We start from the raw sequence: 13,439 nt of genomic DNA, 5'->3' as shown, positions 1-13,439 counted from the left end.
GCGAGCTGGCTCGGCTGCGGGGCGCCCGGGGGGCCGCCGACAGGATGCCCGACGGGCCTGAGCCGGAGCCCGAGAGGGAGCAGGAGCCGGTGCGCGACGTCGGGTCCGAAGTGCCCCAGGGCAGCCAGGTGCGCGGCGCGGGTGGGGCTGTGGGGCTGGCGAGGAGGCGGGCTCCTGGGCAGGGCCCTTGGCGCTGGTGTCCAGAAGGGGGTGCGGCTGGACTGAGAAAGGGGGATAGGTCCCCTGGGAGGCTTCACTCAATTGCATCGGCCTCTGCTCCTCGGGGCCTCAGGGCAGCATTCTTCCTGAGATCCGTAGGGTGGAGAGGCCTGCGATCTGGTGGCCCTTCCACTCCCACACCTGAGCAGTCAACAGAACCTTAAAATCGTCCCTTTGGGGCAGGAGCGGGATCGAAGCTCGCGCCTGGTAGGCATCTGTTAGCAGCAGAGATGAATCTATTCATTCGTTCAACTTGAATTGGGGGAGGGGGTGTAGGAAGTAAACGTGTATAACCCCCATTGGTCAAAGCTGAGAGGTGGGAGGTTGTCAGGGCACTAGTAGCACAGAGAAGGTCCCTGAAGCAGGCTTTGAGAGGGGGCCTCACAGAAGATTTCCTGGAAGAAGTCCTGTTTCAGCCGAGACTAGGAGGATGTGGACGAATTCGCTGTAAAGTGTGCAGGCAGGCAGTGTAGGCATGCAGAAGCCCAGAGGCCAGGAATGACAGCCCCCATCATTCTGGGGGCACCTGCAGAGAGCACGAAGCTTGGTATACGCAGGATCTATTTAATGCTCACAATCCCAAGAGGTGTTTGCTTTGTGGATGAGCACACTGAGGCACAGGGAGATTAAGTACCAGTGTCTCCCAGCTGGTGACTGGAGTACTGGGTAGTTGAACCCAGGTGAACTGCGGAGACCATGGTAACAGTCAGCATGGCTGGAGCATGAATGGTGGGTGTGGAGGGCAGCTTCCCCTGACCCAGCAGGCCTTCTAGGAGCAGAGTCCTGGCTCAGGTTCCTCCCAGCTCCATCCCCAGATGGTCCAGCTCCTCCAGCTAAGATTCTTGGCCGCCCTTTCCCCTCCCTTGCCCAGCGCCTGCCACCCCTGTAGGCTGGGGTGGGCCTGCTGCCTCCTGGTGGCCAAAGCCCCTGCTCTCCCGGGCATGCCTGGTGTTGGAGCTGGCCTTCCTTCATTGCTCCTCTCTGGAGCAGACATAGCCCCTGTCAGCCAGCCTCATGGTGCTACTCCCGTCCTGTCCTTGCTGTGGCTGTCAGTCACCCTCCAGGAGGTAGCAGGTACAGTGGCAGGAGCCTTGGGGTTGCAGTCTGAGTTTTTTTTCTCCAGCCCAGCCACTTCTGTGTTCTGTGACTCAGAACCAGTCCCTTCCCTCCCTGTTTCCCCATTTGTGAAATAGGGCTTTGGACCAGGTAGTTCCCAGGGCCACTGTTCCCATCCAGAGAGGGAAACTGAGGGCCAGACAGGGAAGGAGCTGGCTTAGACTCATCTAGAAAGGTCGCAGGGGAAGCCAGGCTGGCACAGAGGCCATAGATGTCTCAGGTCTGTGGTCAGAGACAGGCCTTTGGTGCAGCAGGGGCAGGCTGGAGGGGCAAGAAGAATGGAAACTCGGGGGCTTGGTGCTGAGTTCATAGTCCCTCACTGCTTCCTGTCTCGGAGCTGGTTCTGCTCACAGGGGCTGCCTTCCCGTGCATCTTTTGTGTCACTTAGCGTTTGCACCTGAAGAATGGGATCTTAGAGCCGAAATTCCTTTTGGGGGAATCTAGTTCTTATCCATTGTAGAAGTTCCTGCTTCTACAGCCATTCATATCAGTATCCCACCATATGCTTGCATACTTCCAATGACAGGGAGCTCACTACGTGTCTGGGGAAATCTTCTAGGGTAGAGGGAACTTTGGTGGCTGACTCTGTGTGAGAGGCCCAGAAGAGGGGGTGTCTCTCCCTCTCCAGGGATGAAGAGGCAGGCTCCAGAAGAGAAAATTGGGGCCCAGAAGGCTGTGTGACTTGCCCAAGGTTACCCACCAAGCCAATCCGAGACACAGGGCCTGGGAAAGGCCATGAGGTCACCCAGGAGGGTGAGGGCTCAGCAGCCACTGGTCCATCCTCCACCTTGATCCCCACAGGAGCTGGAGCTAGTGGAGAGCCTGCTGAAGAGCAGGCCAGAGGAGCCTGAGGGCTGCTGGGAGGCTCGCAGCGTGGGGGCCGGAGGCCCACGGGGCAGCTCAGGCCGCCAGGAGCGCAGCCGGCTGCCCTGGGAGGACACGGCCGCCGTCGAGGAGGAAGCATCCAAGTTGACTGCCCTGCGGCTGCGGCTCGATGAGTCCCAGAAGGTGCTGCTCAAGGAACGAGAGTGAGTCCTGGCAGGGAAGCGGGGCCCCGGGGGCGGGCTGGGCCACACCGGGGCACCCTCAGAATCGCACGGCGAAAGTCAGCGTCCTGGAACAGGAGACTCACCGAAGGTGCCGGGCACTGTTTAGGCTTGAGTCTTGGAACTTTAGAGCCGCGTGTTCTAACTGGAGCACCCAATGCAAGTTTCGTTTTCTTAATTCAGATAACACGTAGCGTGCATTTGCTGTGGGTCAGACCTGTGCTCAGCAGTGAGGATATAGCCGTAAATGAGCCCAAACCCTCCCCACCCCCCGCCTCATGGAGCTTATGTCCTAGAGGGGAGAGCACGTCATGGGCAAAGGGAAAAGCAGGGAAGGAGAGTCAGGGAGGTTGAGGGATGGCAGGTGGGAATTCGGGTTTGGACTAGTTGAATTCGAGATGACGGGGAGGCAGTTGGGTACATGAATGAGTCTAGAGCTCACGAGGCAGACCTGGGCTGGAGGTAAAAACACAAGAGTCAGCCCTGAATAGGTGACTTCAAAAGCTGTGAGCTGGGTGAGGGAGGTCAGAGGATGGAGCCCTGGAGCCATCCGACTTTAGAGATCAGGGTAAGAGCCCAGTGGCAGAGGAGACAGGAGAAGGGAGTCCGGAAAGGGTCAGGGAACCCAGGAGCACCTGTTTCACACAGGAGGGAGTGAGCAGCTTGGTCAAGGAAGAGGACGACTAAGGGCTGACCAGCGGATTTAGAACATGGAGGTTGCCGGAGACCTTGATCAGGGCACAGGCCTGATTATAATGAACATTTGTAGCACTCCCTCTCTGTCCAGAAATTAAATGCATAGATATCATGAGGGCAGAGATCAGGGGGATGCTTCTATAAGTCAACACCAGAGATGGGCTGCAAACTCCCAGAAGTGGAAGGACAGGTTCCCTTTCATGGGCTTCAGACAGGGCCAGCCCTGCTGATACCTTGATCTCGGACTTCCAGCCTCCAGAACAGTGAGACCATAAAGTTCCATTTAAGCAAGACAGACAAAAAAGCGAAGTGTTTCACTAACTGAAATATAAAGTAGAAATGAGGGGAATTTATAATACAGTATACGTATTACGACGTGGACGTGCTCAGGCCCGGCCCCGCTAGAGGAAATAACTAAGTGCCGTCAATCCTTGAACTATGTGGGGGTCAGGGGCACTGACACGCCCCCCTCGTGCAGTTAAAGATCTGAATCCCCAAATTTGATCCCTTCAAAACTTAACTAACAGCCTATTGTTGACCAGAGCCTGACCGATAACGGAAACAGTGGATTAACGTGTATTTTGTGTGTTTTATGTATCACGTGCTGTATTCTTACAATGAAGAAGAGAGAAGAAAGAAAACATTAAGAAAAAGAGAGGAAAATACAGTACTGCTCCGTATTTATCACAGTGACCCGCGTGTGAGTGGACCCACGCGGTTGAAACCCGTGGGGTTCAAGGGGCAGAGGTAGTCAGAATCGGTGCCTTCACAAAGAAGGGTAGTGACGTTAACCCTCCCAGCAAATGCTTTAGGCAGCCCGGCCTCTGAGTCAGGCTTTGTGTGGATTGGCTCAGGTAAGTCACCTCCCAGGACAGCCTCAAAAACAGCAGATGCAGGTCTGTGGGGTCCGCCACTCAGATAGACAAGCGCGGTCGAGGTGGTGACAAGATTTCCTGAGAGGAACAGCCTCTGGTAGGGCTCTGAACCAAGCAAAGCGCGACGTTCCCTCAGTTTATACAGCGACTCTGTCCCCGGGGAAGCGCTCTGCGAGTACAAAAGGTGCTTTCTGTTTCTGTGTAAGTCAGAGTAAGGTTTGCACACCCAGGGCTGTCCGACAGAACACGCACGCGTTACAGGGGACGCGGGATCATTCCTGGGGGGGCGGGATGGCCCTGGGCCTTCAGTGCAGGACATAGGCACCCCTTGTCCCTGCCCTCAGAGCGACCGGTCGTGCAGGGCTACCGGAAATGCCTCCTAGAGGGTGTCAGTCTCCTCTGAGGAGCCCGTGTTAGAGGCGTGAGTTGTCAGGCTCCCCCAGAGGGAGGCTGGGGAGGGGAGGTCATGAGGCAAGGATGCTGAAGTGTAGGATAAGTACAGCTCTTCGTTGAGCACCTACTGTGTGCTAGGGCCAGACCCCGTGCTCGTTTCCCACAGCATCTCATTCACGCGCAGAGTGCGAAGTGGGGATCGTGGGAGACCCCCCACCTGGCGATGATGACAAGAGGTGACCCCTCCATCTGAGACCCACTGAACAGTGTTTTCCAACTTTTCTGACCCCAGAACCATGCGTTCAAACCAAGCCTTACAGGCAATGACCGTACGTAGAACAGGAACAGAGGTCAGATTCGGCAGCTAAGCCAGAGGCGCTTGGCCAGGCATGGCCGATGCCCTGGAGCTCTGGTCACCTCCCCACATCGTGAGCTGGGCACCCTCAGTTGTGCAGGGGTGTGGGGTACAGCTCCAAAAGGAATGCAAAACCAGGGTGCCTGCCACAGTATGGGGTGCCAGGGCCTTGAATGCCGAGGCAAGGCCTTCGGACACAGGCTCCAGGTGCAGGCCGCACAGGAGGTCAGCAGAGGGCCTCGGTGAGCTCACCCCCGTGTCTTCCTCTCCTCCTCCTCTCTCCAGGGATAAACTGGCCCTGAGCAGGAACATTGAGAAGCTGGAGGGGGAGCTGAGCCAGTGGAAGATCAAGTATGAGGAGCTGAACAAGACCAAGCAGGAGATGCTCAAGCAGGTGAGTCTTGGAGACGGCGGTCTCCCTAGAGGAAGCAGCATTGCACTGTCGAATTTCAGGGAGAAAGGAGGGAGTTCAGTCATTCCTCGCCAGGCGCTGGCCACACGCCATCCGCTGTTCTGAGCGTGGGAGTGGCCAGTGTCCCTGTCTTCAAGAGCTCACCTTGTGGGGGCTCTGGGGTGGGGCACAGGGGTACCGATAGTAACCAGGCAGTTAAATTCATAAGCTATGAAGCAGTCAGGCAGAATAAGAGAGATGGGGTGGTGGGTCAACAATGGCATCTCTAAAAAAATAAATAAAATAATAAAGTAGTACGTAAATAAATAAAATAAAAGTTGAAAAAAAAATGAATGGCCTCTCTCAGAAGGTGACATTTGAGGCAAGACCTAAAGAAGCCATCCTTGAGAGGATAGGGGGGCAGAGTTCCTGGCAGAAGGTGCAGCACATGCAAAGGTCCTGAGGCCAGAGTAAGCCTAGTGTATGCAGGAAGCACAGTAGGGAAGTGAGAGACAAGGTTTCAAGGGAGCCAGACCTCCCTGGGCTTCTTAGATCACCCTGAAGGGGAGGAGCCTGGATGTAGCATTCATCGGATCCAGTGTGTGCTCCATCTCACTGATGCTTCAGGGCCGTCAAGGAAGCTGGACCCTGACGTCCGCATTTGATAAATGACAAAACTGAGGCTCCAGCTGGCGGAGAGGGAATTCCACTGCTGCAGTTTGGGAACTCAGGGCAGGCTGAGGTCCTGCTGGGTGGCCGTGACTGCCTCCTGTGCAGGCCCCTGTGGCCACCAGGGGGCGAGGCCACCCAGAGAAAGTCTGCTGCACCAGCTGCATTTCCAGAAGGTGCAAAGACTGCCCCCCCCCCCCACCCAGCCCGGACCTCAGAGCCCGAAACTGCCCTGGAAGCCACCAAGACTGTCTCTTGGTAGAAACTCTCAGGAAATATCCTAAAACCCCCCTCTCCTGAAGCAGCATCTCTGGGGGATAGGTCCAGGAATCTGCCTTTTTAATCTTTCCAAATTATGAAGTGGAATCTTTTGCAGCAAAGGGAATAAAACATGAATGTTCAGTTTAACAGAGAGTTATAAAGATTCTCTTTTGTAACTGGCTTCTTTCCCTCAATGTTATGGAATTGAGCTCACCCATGTCATTGCACTGAGAGTTTGTTGGTTTTCCTGTCGTACGACAGGGCATCTGCACTATGCCGCTGTCAGCCCAGGCGACCCCGATGTGGCCAAGCCCGCACCCACACGCACACCCTGTTCACATCCACTGGGTGCATTCAGTCCACAGGGCTACCCAGTACCATGGCCATATGGGGATGCAAAGGTGGACAGACAGACAAGCTCTCTGTCCTCCCGAGCTCACATTCTAGTGGGGATGGAGAGTAAAGGAGGCACTCTTGTAGTCAGGGAGGAGGAGAGAGGCCTGCCCGAGGAGGCGGCGTTTAGGCCAAGGCCTGAGAATGCAAAAAGTCCTGTAAAATAACTTGGAAAGAGTGCACCAGGTAGAGAGAACCGTATGTGCAAAGGCCCAGTGGTGGACAGGAACTTGGTGTGTTTGAGGATTCAAGCCTGGAGCACAGTGAACTAAGGGGAGAGAGGAGAGATGGGCAAGGGCCCAACCATATTTGTGAGACCATGGGAAGGAGTCGGGCCTTATCCTAAGGAACTCGGGGTTGAGGGTATGAGTGGATTTATCTTTTTTTTAAAGAGCGCATTCTGGGCTACTGTCGTGGGAGGTGGGGTGACAGGGGCCACAAGTGGACACTGGGAGGCTAGATGGTCATGAGGCAGGAGATGTGAAATGCCGGGAGCAGCACCAGCGGTCGGATCAGGCTCTCTTCTGGATTGGGCTCCACATCAGGCTCTGCTGAGCCCTCCTGCCCCAGCGCCCACCCCGTTGCCGGTTCTGGGATATACCCGGGTGGTTCTCACAGAACCAGGCCATGCTGTGTCCCGCAGCTCAGCATCCTGAAGGAGGCCCACCAGGACGAGCTGGGTCGCATGTCCGAAGACCTGGAGGACGAGCTAGGCGCGCGGTCCAGCATGGACAGGAAGATGGCCGAGCTGAGGGGTGAGGTGAGGCTGCCTGCGGGACCTGGGAGGGCTTGGGTCCGGGTGGGGGGCGGGGGCCTGGCCTCCATTAGCCAACCACTCCGAAGAGGGCAAGAACCAGGTCTGCGCGCTGAAGCGGGGACCAGCCACACCGGGGAGGTGCTGCGGTCTGCAGGGGAGACGGGCCTCTCTCCCACCCAGAGACCAGAAGCGCCCTCTCGTCCTGCACACCGTGAAATCAGCCCAGGTTAATTATAGCTGCTGCAGCTGGATCTGCTTCCTGGAGCCAAAAATGACTCTCGAGCGGGAGGTGGGGTGGGGGAGCACACAGCTCAGGCCCTTCTGTCCCCTCTCCCCCTGGAGTCCTGACCCTGCCCTGCCCTGTTGCAGATGGAGCGGCTGCAGGCGGAGAACGCAGCCGAGTGGGGTCGCCGTGAGCGGCTGGAGACTGAGAAGCTGGGCCTGGAACGGGAGAACAAGAAGCTGCGCGCACAGGTCGGGGACCTGGAGGAGGCGCTGGCCCGGCGGCGGAGACAGACAGCCAGCGCCCTGGACTGTGACCTGCGGGCCAGCCAGGCTGCGCTTTTCGAGAAGAACAAGGTGGGATAGCAGGTGGTACAGCCAGGGCAGAGCGCCTACCGTGTGTCCAGCTCCAGCCCACAGGGGGCAGGGGACCCCTGAAGTACCGACGAGGGACAGAGAGGTGGCCCTGGAAGCCGCTCCTCCCGGGCATCCCCTTGGGCCCGGCCCCGCGCCGCGCTTTCTGTTCGTTTTATCGCTCAGCCTTTGAGCAGGGCGCTACAGGCGCGCTCTGACCCCGAGTGCCCCCACGCAGGAGCTGGCCGACCTGAAGCATGTGCATGGCAAGCTGAAGAAGCAGTTTCAGGAGAAGGTGGCCGAGCTGGCGCACGCCAACCGGCGGGTCGAGCAGCACGAGGCAGAGGTGAAGAAGCTGCGGCTGCGGGTGGAGGAGCTCAAGAAGGAGCTGGCCCAGGCCGAGGACGAGGTGAGCACCCGCTGGGACCCGCGGGCGGCCTCAGACCTTGGCGGCGGCAGGAGCAGGGCTGCAGGCCCTCCCGTGTCACTCATGGGCGTCTGGGGGAGGGTGGATAGGTGTGCGGGCAGGATGGAGGAGTGGCTGACTAGATTAAAGGATGGGTGAGTGGGTGGACATGTAGGTGGGCCAGGTAGCACACAGATGTGCAAGTGGAACAACAGGAAAGTAACTCCATGGGTGCGTGCACGGATGGATGAGAGAATAGAGGAACAGGTGGATGGGGAAGGGAGGGGGAGAGGCAGGGAGGGAGGATGGATGAGATGTAACAAGAGATGTCTGATAAGTGGCTAGATGGGTGGGTGGATGGGTGGGTGACTGGATAGATAGATGGGTGGGTGACTGGATAGGTGGGTGGGTGGGTGTGTGGATGGGTGGGTGGGTGGATGAATGACAGGTAAGTGTATAGATGTCCAGGAAGACAGAGGACTGTGTACAGTAGAAGGATAGCAAGATAACTAGATTGGCTCAGCAGGTAGAAGGATGAATGGACAGAGAGAAGGACAGAAGGATGGGCAGATGGGATGATAAGTGTGTCTGGGAAAGTGGAAGAGGATAGATGGGGTGAATGGGTGGCTGAGTGGAATCAGCAGTGGTGAGTGGGTAGGTGGGTATCTCCACGGGCAGGTGTCATTCCACAGATGAACGGTCAGATGAACAGACCCATTGGGAGAGACGGTAGGCAGGCTGATGGCTGGCTCAGTAGCCTGAAGGTGTGGAGATTTGGAAGGCAGGGGCAGCAGGGATGGTGAGGAGCAAAGGCACGCTTCCTTGGAGGAGGGGGGCCTTGGTCTGGGCCCCAAAGGACGGACAGGGAGCGCTCTTGGGAAAGGCAGAGAAATGGCAGGAGGGGCTGGGCCTGGGTAGATGGCCGGCCAGGCTGACCCAAGGTGACCTTCCCGCTCCTGGCCCTGCTCCCCCGGCAGCTGGATGAGGCCCACAACCAGGCCCGGAAGCTGCAGCGGTCGCTGGACGAGCAGACGGAGCAGAGCGAGAACCTGCAAGTGCAGCTGGAGCATCTGCAGTCCAGGTGGGCGTGCCGCCTGTGGGGAGGACTCCCTGCCAGGACGAGGAAGCAGGGCAGGGAGAGACTTCCTTCCGGGCAAGCTTGGAGCCCCCATCCTGGAGCCCCCATCCGGGCTAGAGGGGAAGGAAGAGATCTGGGACCCCTGGGGCCAGAGTCCTGTCTCCTCCAGGCGGGAAGGGCCAGGGCCAGGAAACCAGGGAAGGGAAGTGCAGGAAGTGAGACCAGCTGGGAGCCCTGGAATCATCTCCTGCGTGCGTGCAACTGGCTGGCAGGTGGGTGGGTGGGTGGTGAGAGGGAAGGAGCGGGGTCCAAAGAGGGTAGGTCCAAGGTGGGGCAGCGGGCAGGGCCACAGGGTCTGGGGAGTCATGGACAGGAAGAACAAGCAGCCCCCAGGGTCCCTGGGCTGCAGTGCCCCCAGGCCAGCTGGGATCTGAGCGATGGGAAGGCAGGGAGGCTCGGAGAAGCCCCAGCCCTGATGGTAGGCCCAGCCCGTCAGCTGCAGCCTTCACGAGGGAGGACCGCAGGGTCTCTGGGGGACCCACCCAGCACAGTCTTCCTCCCTCCCCTGACCACCCCATCCCAATACTCTGAGTTGCCCCTTCTTCCTGCACTCTCCGTAGGCCCTTCTTACTCCACCCGCGCCCACCAGCCAGGGCCCCCACCAGCTCAGGAGCTCTGCTGACTTCCTGTGCCAGGCCCACGCCAGGCCCTTACTCGCGTTCTCTGATGTCACAGAATAGAGAGACGCGGGCCCTGCAGCCAGACTGCTTGGGTGGGTAGGAATGTGCACTTAGGGGCTGTGGAAATGGTCTCTGTGGTCTTGGGCCACTTGCTTGACCTCTCTGTGTCCATTTCCTCATCTGTAAAATGGCCATGATACAGTACTTACCTCGTGCTTGTGAGAATTCGGTGACCTCACAAAAGTACCTGGCACAGTCTGATGTGCTGAGGAACGGTGAGCTGCCGCCCTTGCTACTGCCCCGGGCGCAGCTGGGGCTGTGGGGGCGGAAGGGACTTATACTTTGCGTCCCACGTTGTGCCACCAAGAATCACGCTTCTATGAGAGAAGGGAAGTGGAAGATATTTTTTTCTAGGAAGCTGGCAGAGAAGGAAACTAAGGCCTAAGAGGATGAGCATCTCCACAGCCACCCAGCCGGCGGGTGGTCGGGCCGGATCGCCCCCTTGCCGTCAGCACCCTGGCTTACGGAGCGTGTATGGTGTGCTGCGTTTCTAGGGCTGGGAGTGCAGGCCGTGGCGCCAGGCCTAACAGCTGTGTGACATGGCCAGCCTGGCCTCTGTTTCCGCATCTGCCCGGGGTGATGCCCATAACGTGCTGCGCGGGGACCCAGGCGTGAGTCCAGCTCAGACTCCGTGTCTGACCGCGCTGCCCGCTCCGCCCCACCCCAAGCACACAGCCTTCAGAGGCTGCCGGGCCCCGGGCTTTACCGCAGTGTTGGCCGCGTCCTTCGGCCACACTCATTCCAAAATGGGCAGGCAGGCTGTACCCAGCCTCTTAAGAGCTTCCAGCGGGGAGGGCAGGGCTGCCTAGGACTGCTTCCTCATTTTATTTTCCAACTTTTTGTGCTTTAATGTTCCGGGGACAGCTCACTAAATCACGGCCCAGTAATGGAGGCCCCCGCCTGGGCCCCTCCCTGCCGTGTTAATAATTCATGCTTTCCAGTAAGATGGAGCCAAGGTGGCCACTCTGCTGGGGGATGGGCATTTCCTCCACCAGCCCTCGTAAATTGGGGCTTCAGGAATTTCAGCGTGGGGAAGAACCACGGCGGAGCACTTTCTCGCTGTCATGGGGGGTATAGGGGACCTCAGACCGCCCACCCCCAAACTCTCTCCCTGGGGTCTTTGGGCCTGGCATGGGTTCGAATCCTAGCAGGGTGACCTTAAGTGGCTGCTTCACCTCTCTGGCCCCAGCCCACTGCGGAGCCCAGCCTCACTCCCTGCTGTCTGGGGGACTAGGCAAATTACTTGACCGCTCTGTGCCTCAGTTTCCTTATCTGTCAAATGAGGGTGACAGTGGCACCTCCCTCATCTCAGCAGCCTCTGGGTGGATGCTGTGACATGAGGTCCTGGAGGGGAAAGGCCCCAGCTGGTGCCTGGCAACACAGACATGCTAGGGAAGGGCTGAGCTGTTCGCAGCAGCCGTGATAGACTGCCCCCAACCCTTCTGTCACCCCGCCCCACAGGCTCCGCAGGCAGCAGCAGAACGCCCCCCTCTTCGGGAAGATCCGAAGTGCTCGCTTTGGCGCGGAAGAGGCTGGGGATGGAGCCAGCGACCTGGACGAGGACGAGGACCTGCAGATCCAGGTGGCCTAGAGCTCCCAGGGCTGGACATGACTGGCCTGTGGCCACAGGCCCCTGGTGCCCTGGCTGACCGGCCACTCGAACTGATGCAGCTGCCCGTAACCCTGCCATGGCGGACTTCCTCCTCTCCCAGGGTGGGCGCCGATGGTCCCACCCCAGCAACACCCCATGGAAGGGAAGCCATGGCCTTATGTATACGTTTTACATGTATATTTTATATATGTGCGTGGGGTCCTTGGACCCATTTGGTCTCATAAACACAGGACCACTCCAAAGCCCGGTCTCGGCACCCCCGTCCACCCAGGACCTTCATGTAGGGGCGAGGGGGATGTCAGAGGGGGCTGTGGGGGCCTCGACCCAGGCTGCCGCTCTGAACCTTCGGGGGGTCTGGTGGAGCTGTTTACAGTACAGTGTGATCAACCCAGTCTTTTGTAATAAATGGAGTTTGGGTTCTCGGGCAGAGTCTTAAGAGTGTGGCAGATGTGGGCAGGTGGTGTAGGGGATAGCATCAGCCTGCGTCTGGCGTCCAGCCTGAGCTCAGGAATGTCAGGTGATTTGCTGAATGAACAAATGTGAGGAAGAACGAATGGATGAACATCTGAGCTGCTCAGTGGTCTGGAATCCGGCTCCTGTGAGGGGGAGGAAAAGGTATGGTGTGTGTCTAATCTGGAGGAGAGGAGGCTGCGATTCTGCACCGGGTGGATTCAAATCTCTGCCACTGCCCCTTACCGGCTGTGCAGCCACGGGGAAGTGACTTGACCTCTCTGAGCCGCAGTTTCTCCACCTATAAATTGAGGTGTCTCCTACAGCTATCATGAGAGTAAGCTGAGTTCATTTGCAACTCAGTAAAGGTTAGTTATTATTGAACTACTTGAAGATATGCCCTGGAGAGAAGGGATTTGCCAGATGGCTCTGCCACAAGGGATGAAGTTCAGGTGACCAGAGGTAGGTATAAACACAATAAATAATAAAGCCTTTTATCTTTCGCCCAGCCCTGCTCTAGGTAATGAAATTGCAGGTAATTTTAATTTTATTTTTGATACTTAATTTCTAAAGCCTCTGTAACCAGCAGATTTATGTGAAATCTGGTGGAGACTGTTATTCAGAGCACAGGAGCATATGTTTTCGCATCTGCAGGTCGAGGTGGCATTGAGACGCCTGCCCTTCGGGAGACGCCCTAGATGAATTCTCGGCAGCGGCCCTGCCTTCTGCAGAGAGAGGCTGTAGCCGGCGGGAGAGGCGTGCGAGGGGCAGCTGGGGTCCGTGCCTGTGTGGGGGAGCTCACTCAGTGGCTTTCTCTCTTGCGGCGTCTGAGGGGCCCCTGAGGACACAGTGCTGGGCCGCAGACAGTGCCAGAGCCCCACTGGTGCTACATCGGGGCCCTGAACAGTTGAGCTGTTGCCTAAATTAGGGATGAAACTGAGGTGGGGTTTGCTCTCATGGCAGAGAGGCTGCGGGTTCCCTCCTGGGCTCTGAGGAGATAGGAAGGAGCGGGCCAGGCCCAGCCAGGGGAGCGACCCGCCAGGGGTCTTTCCCCACAAGCCAGGGCCCTGGGGGGGGGGTGTGGCTCAGGACACGCTGTGGGAAGAGGGCCATTTCCTGCCAGGGGTCTTTCTGTTTTCTCTCCCAAACAGGAAGTTGGCCCCAGAAGAGGCTGAAATGCTGCCCTTTGACCACCCAGGAGCCAGGCCCTCACTGACAACTGCCCTGGGAGCCGCCTCCCCAGGCCCCAGGCGGACCTGCCATCCGCAGACACAGAGCAGAGCCGCCGGCACAGCGGGCTCCCCCAGACTCCGTGGCACCTCCAGCCCGAGTGTGGCGCGGGGGCCCCGTTCCCGCCCCCGTCTGCGGGCAAGGCCGCTCCTGAGAATGTCCGCGAGGCGAGGGTC

General features: G+C 58.2%; 1 protein-coding gene across 1 annotated transcript; it reads left to right on the top strand.

The window, feature by feature from the left end:
- The first annotated feature begins 6 nt into the window (after positions 1-6).
- On the top strand, positions 7-12,008 carry CCDC102A (coiled-coil domain containing 102A). The gene is made up of 8 exons (XM_034638655.1): positions 7-128; positions 2,137-2,363; positions 4,986-5,094; positions 7,058-7,174; positions 7,541-7,750; positions 7,986-8,156; positions 9,131-9,234; positions 11,433-12,008. Exons 1-8 carry the CDS (start codon positions 45-47, stop codon positions 11,560-11,562), a joined length of 1,152 nt encoding a protein of 383 aa, XP_034494546.1. The 5' UTR covers positions 7-44; the 3' UTR covers positions 11,563-12,008.
- Positions 12,009-13,439: the final 1,431 nt, after the last annotated feature.

The sequence above is a fragment of the Ailuropoda melanoleuca genome, chromosome 12 (genome assembly GCF_002007445.2).
Source record: "Ailuropoda melanoleuca isolate Jingjing chromosome 12, ASM200744v2, whole genome shotgun sequence".
Taxonomy (NCBI): Eukaryota; Metazoa; Chordata; class Mammalia; order Carnivora; family Ursidae; genus Ailuropoda; species Ailuropoda melanoleuca.
This window is presented reverse-complemented; position numbering and strand designations above follow the sequence as displayed.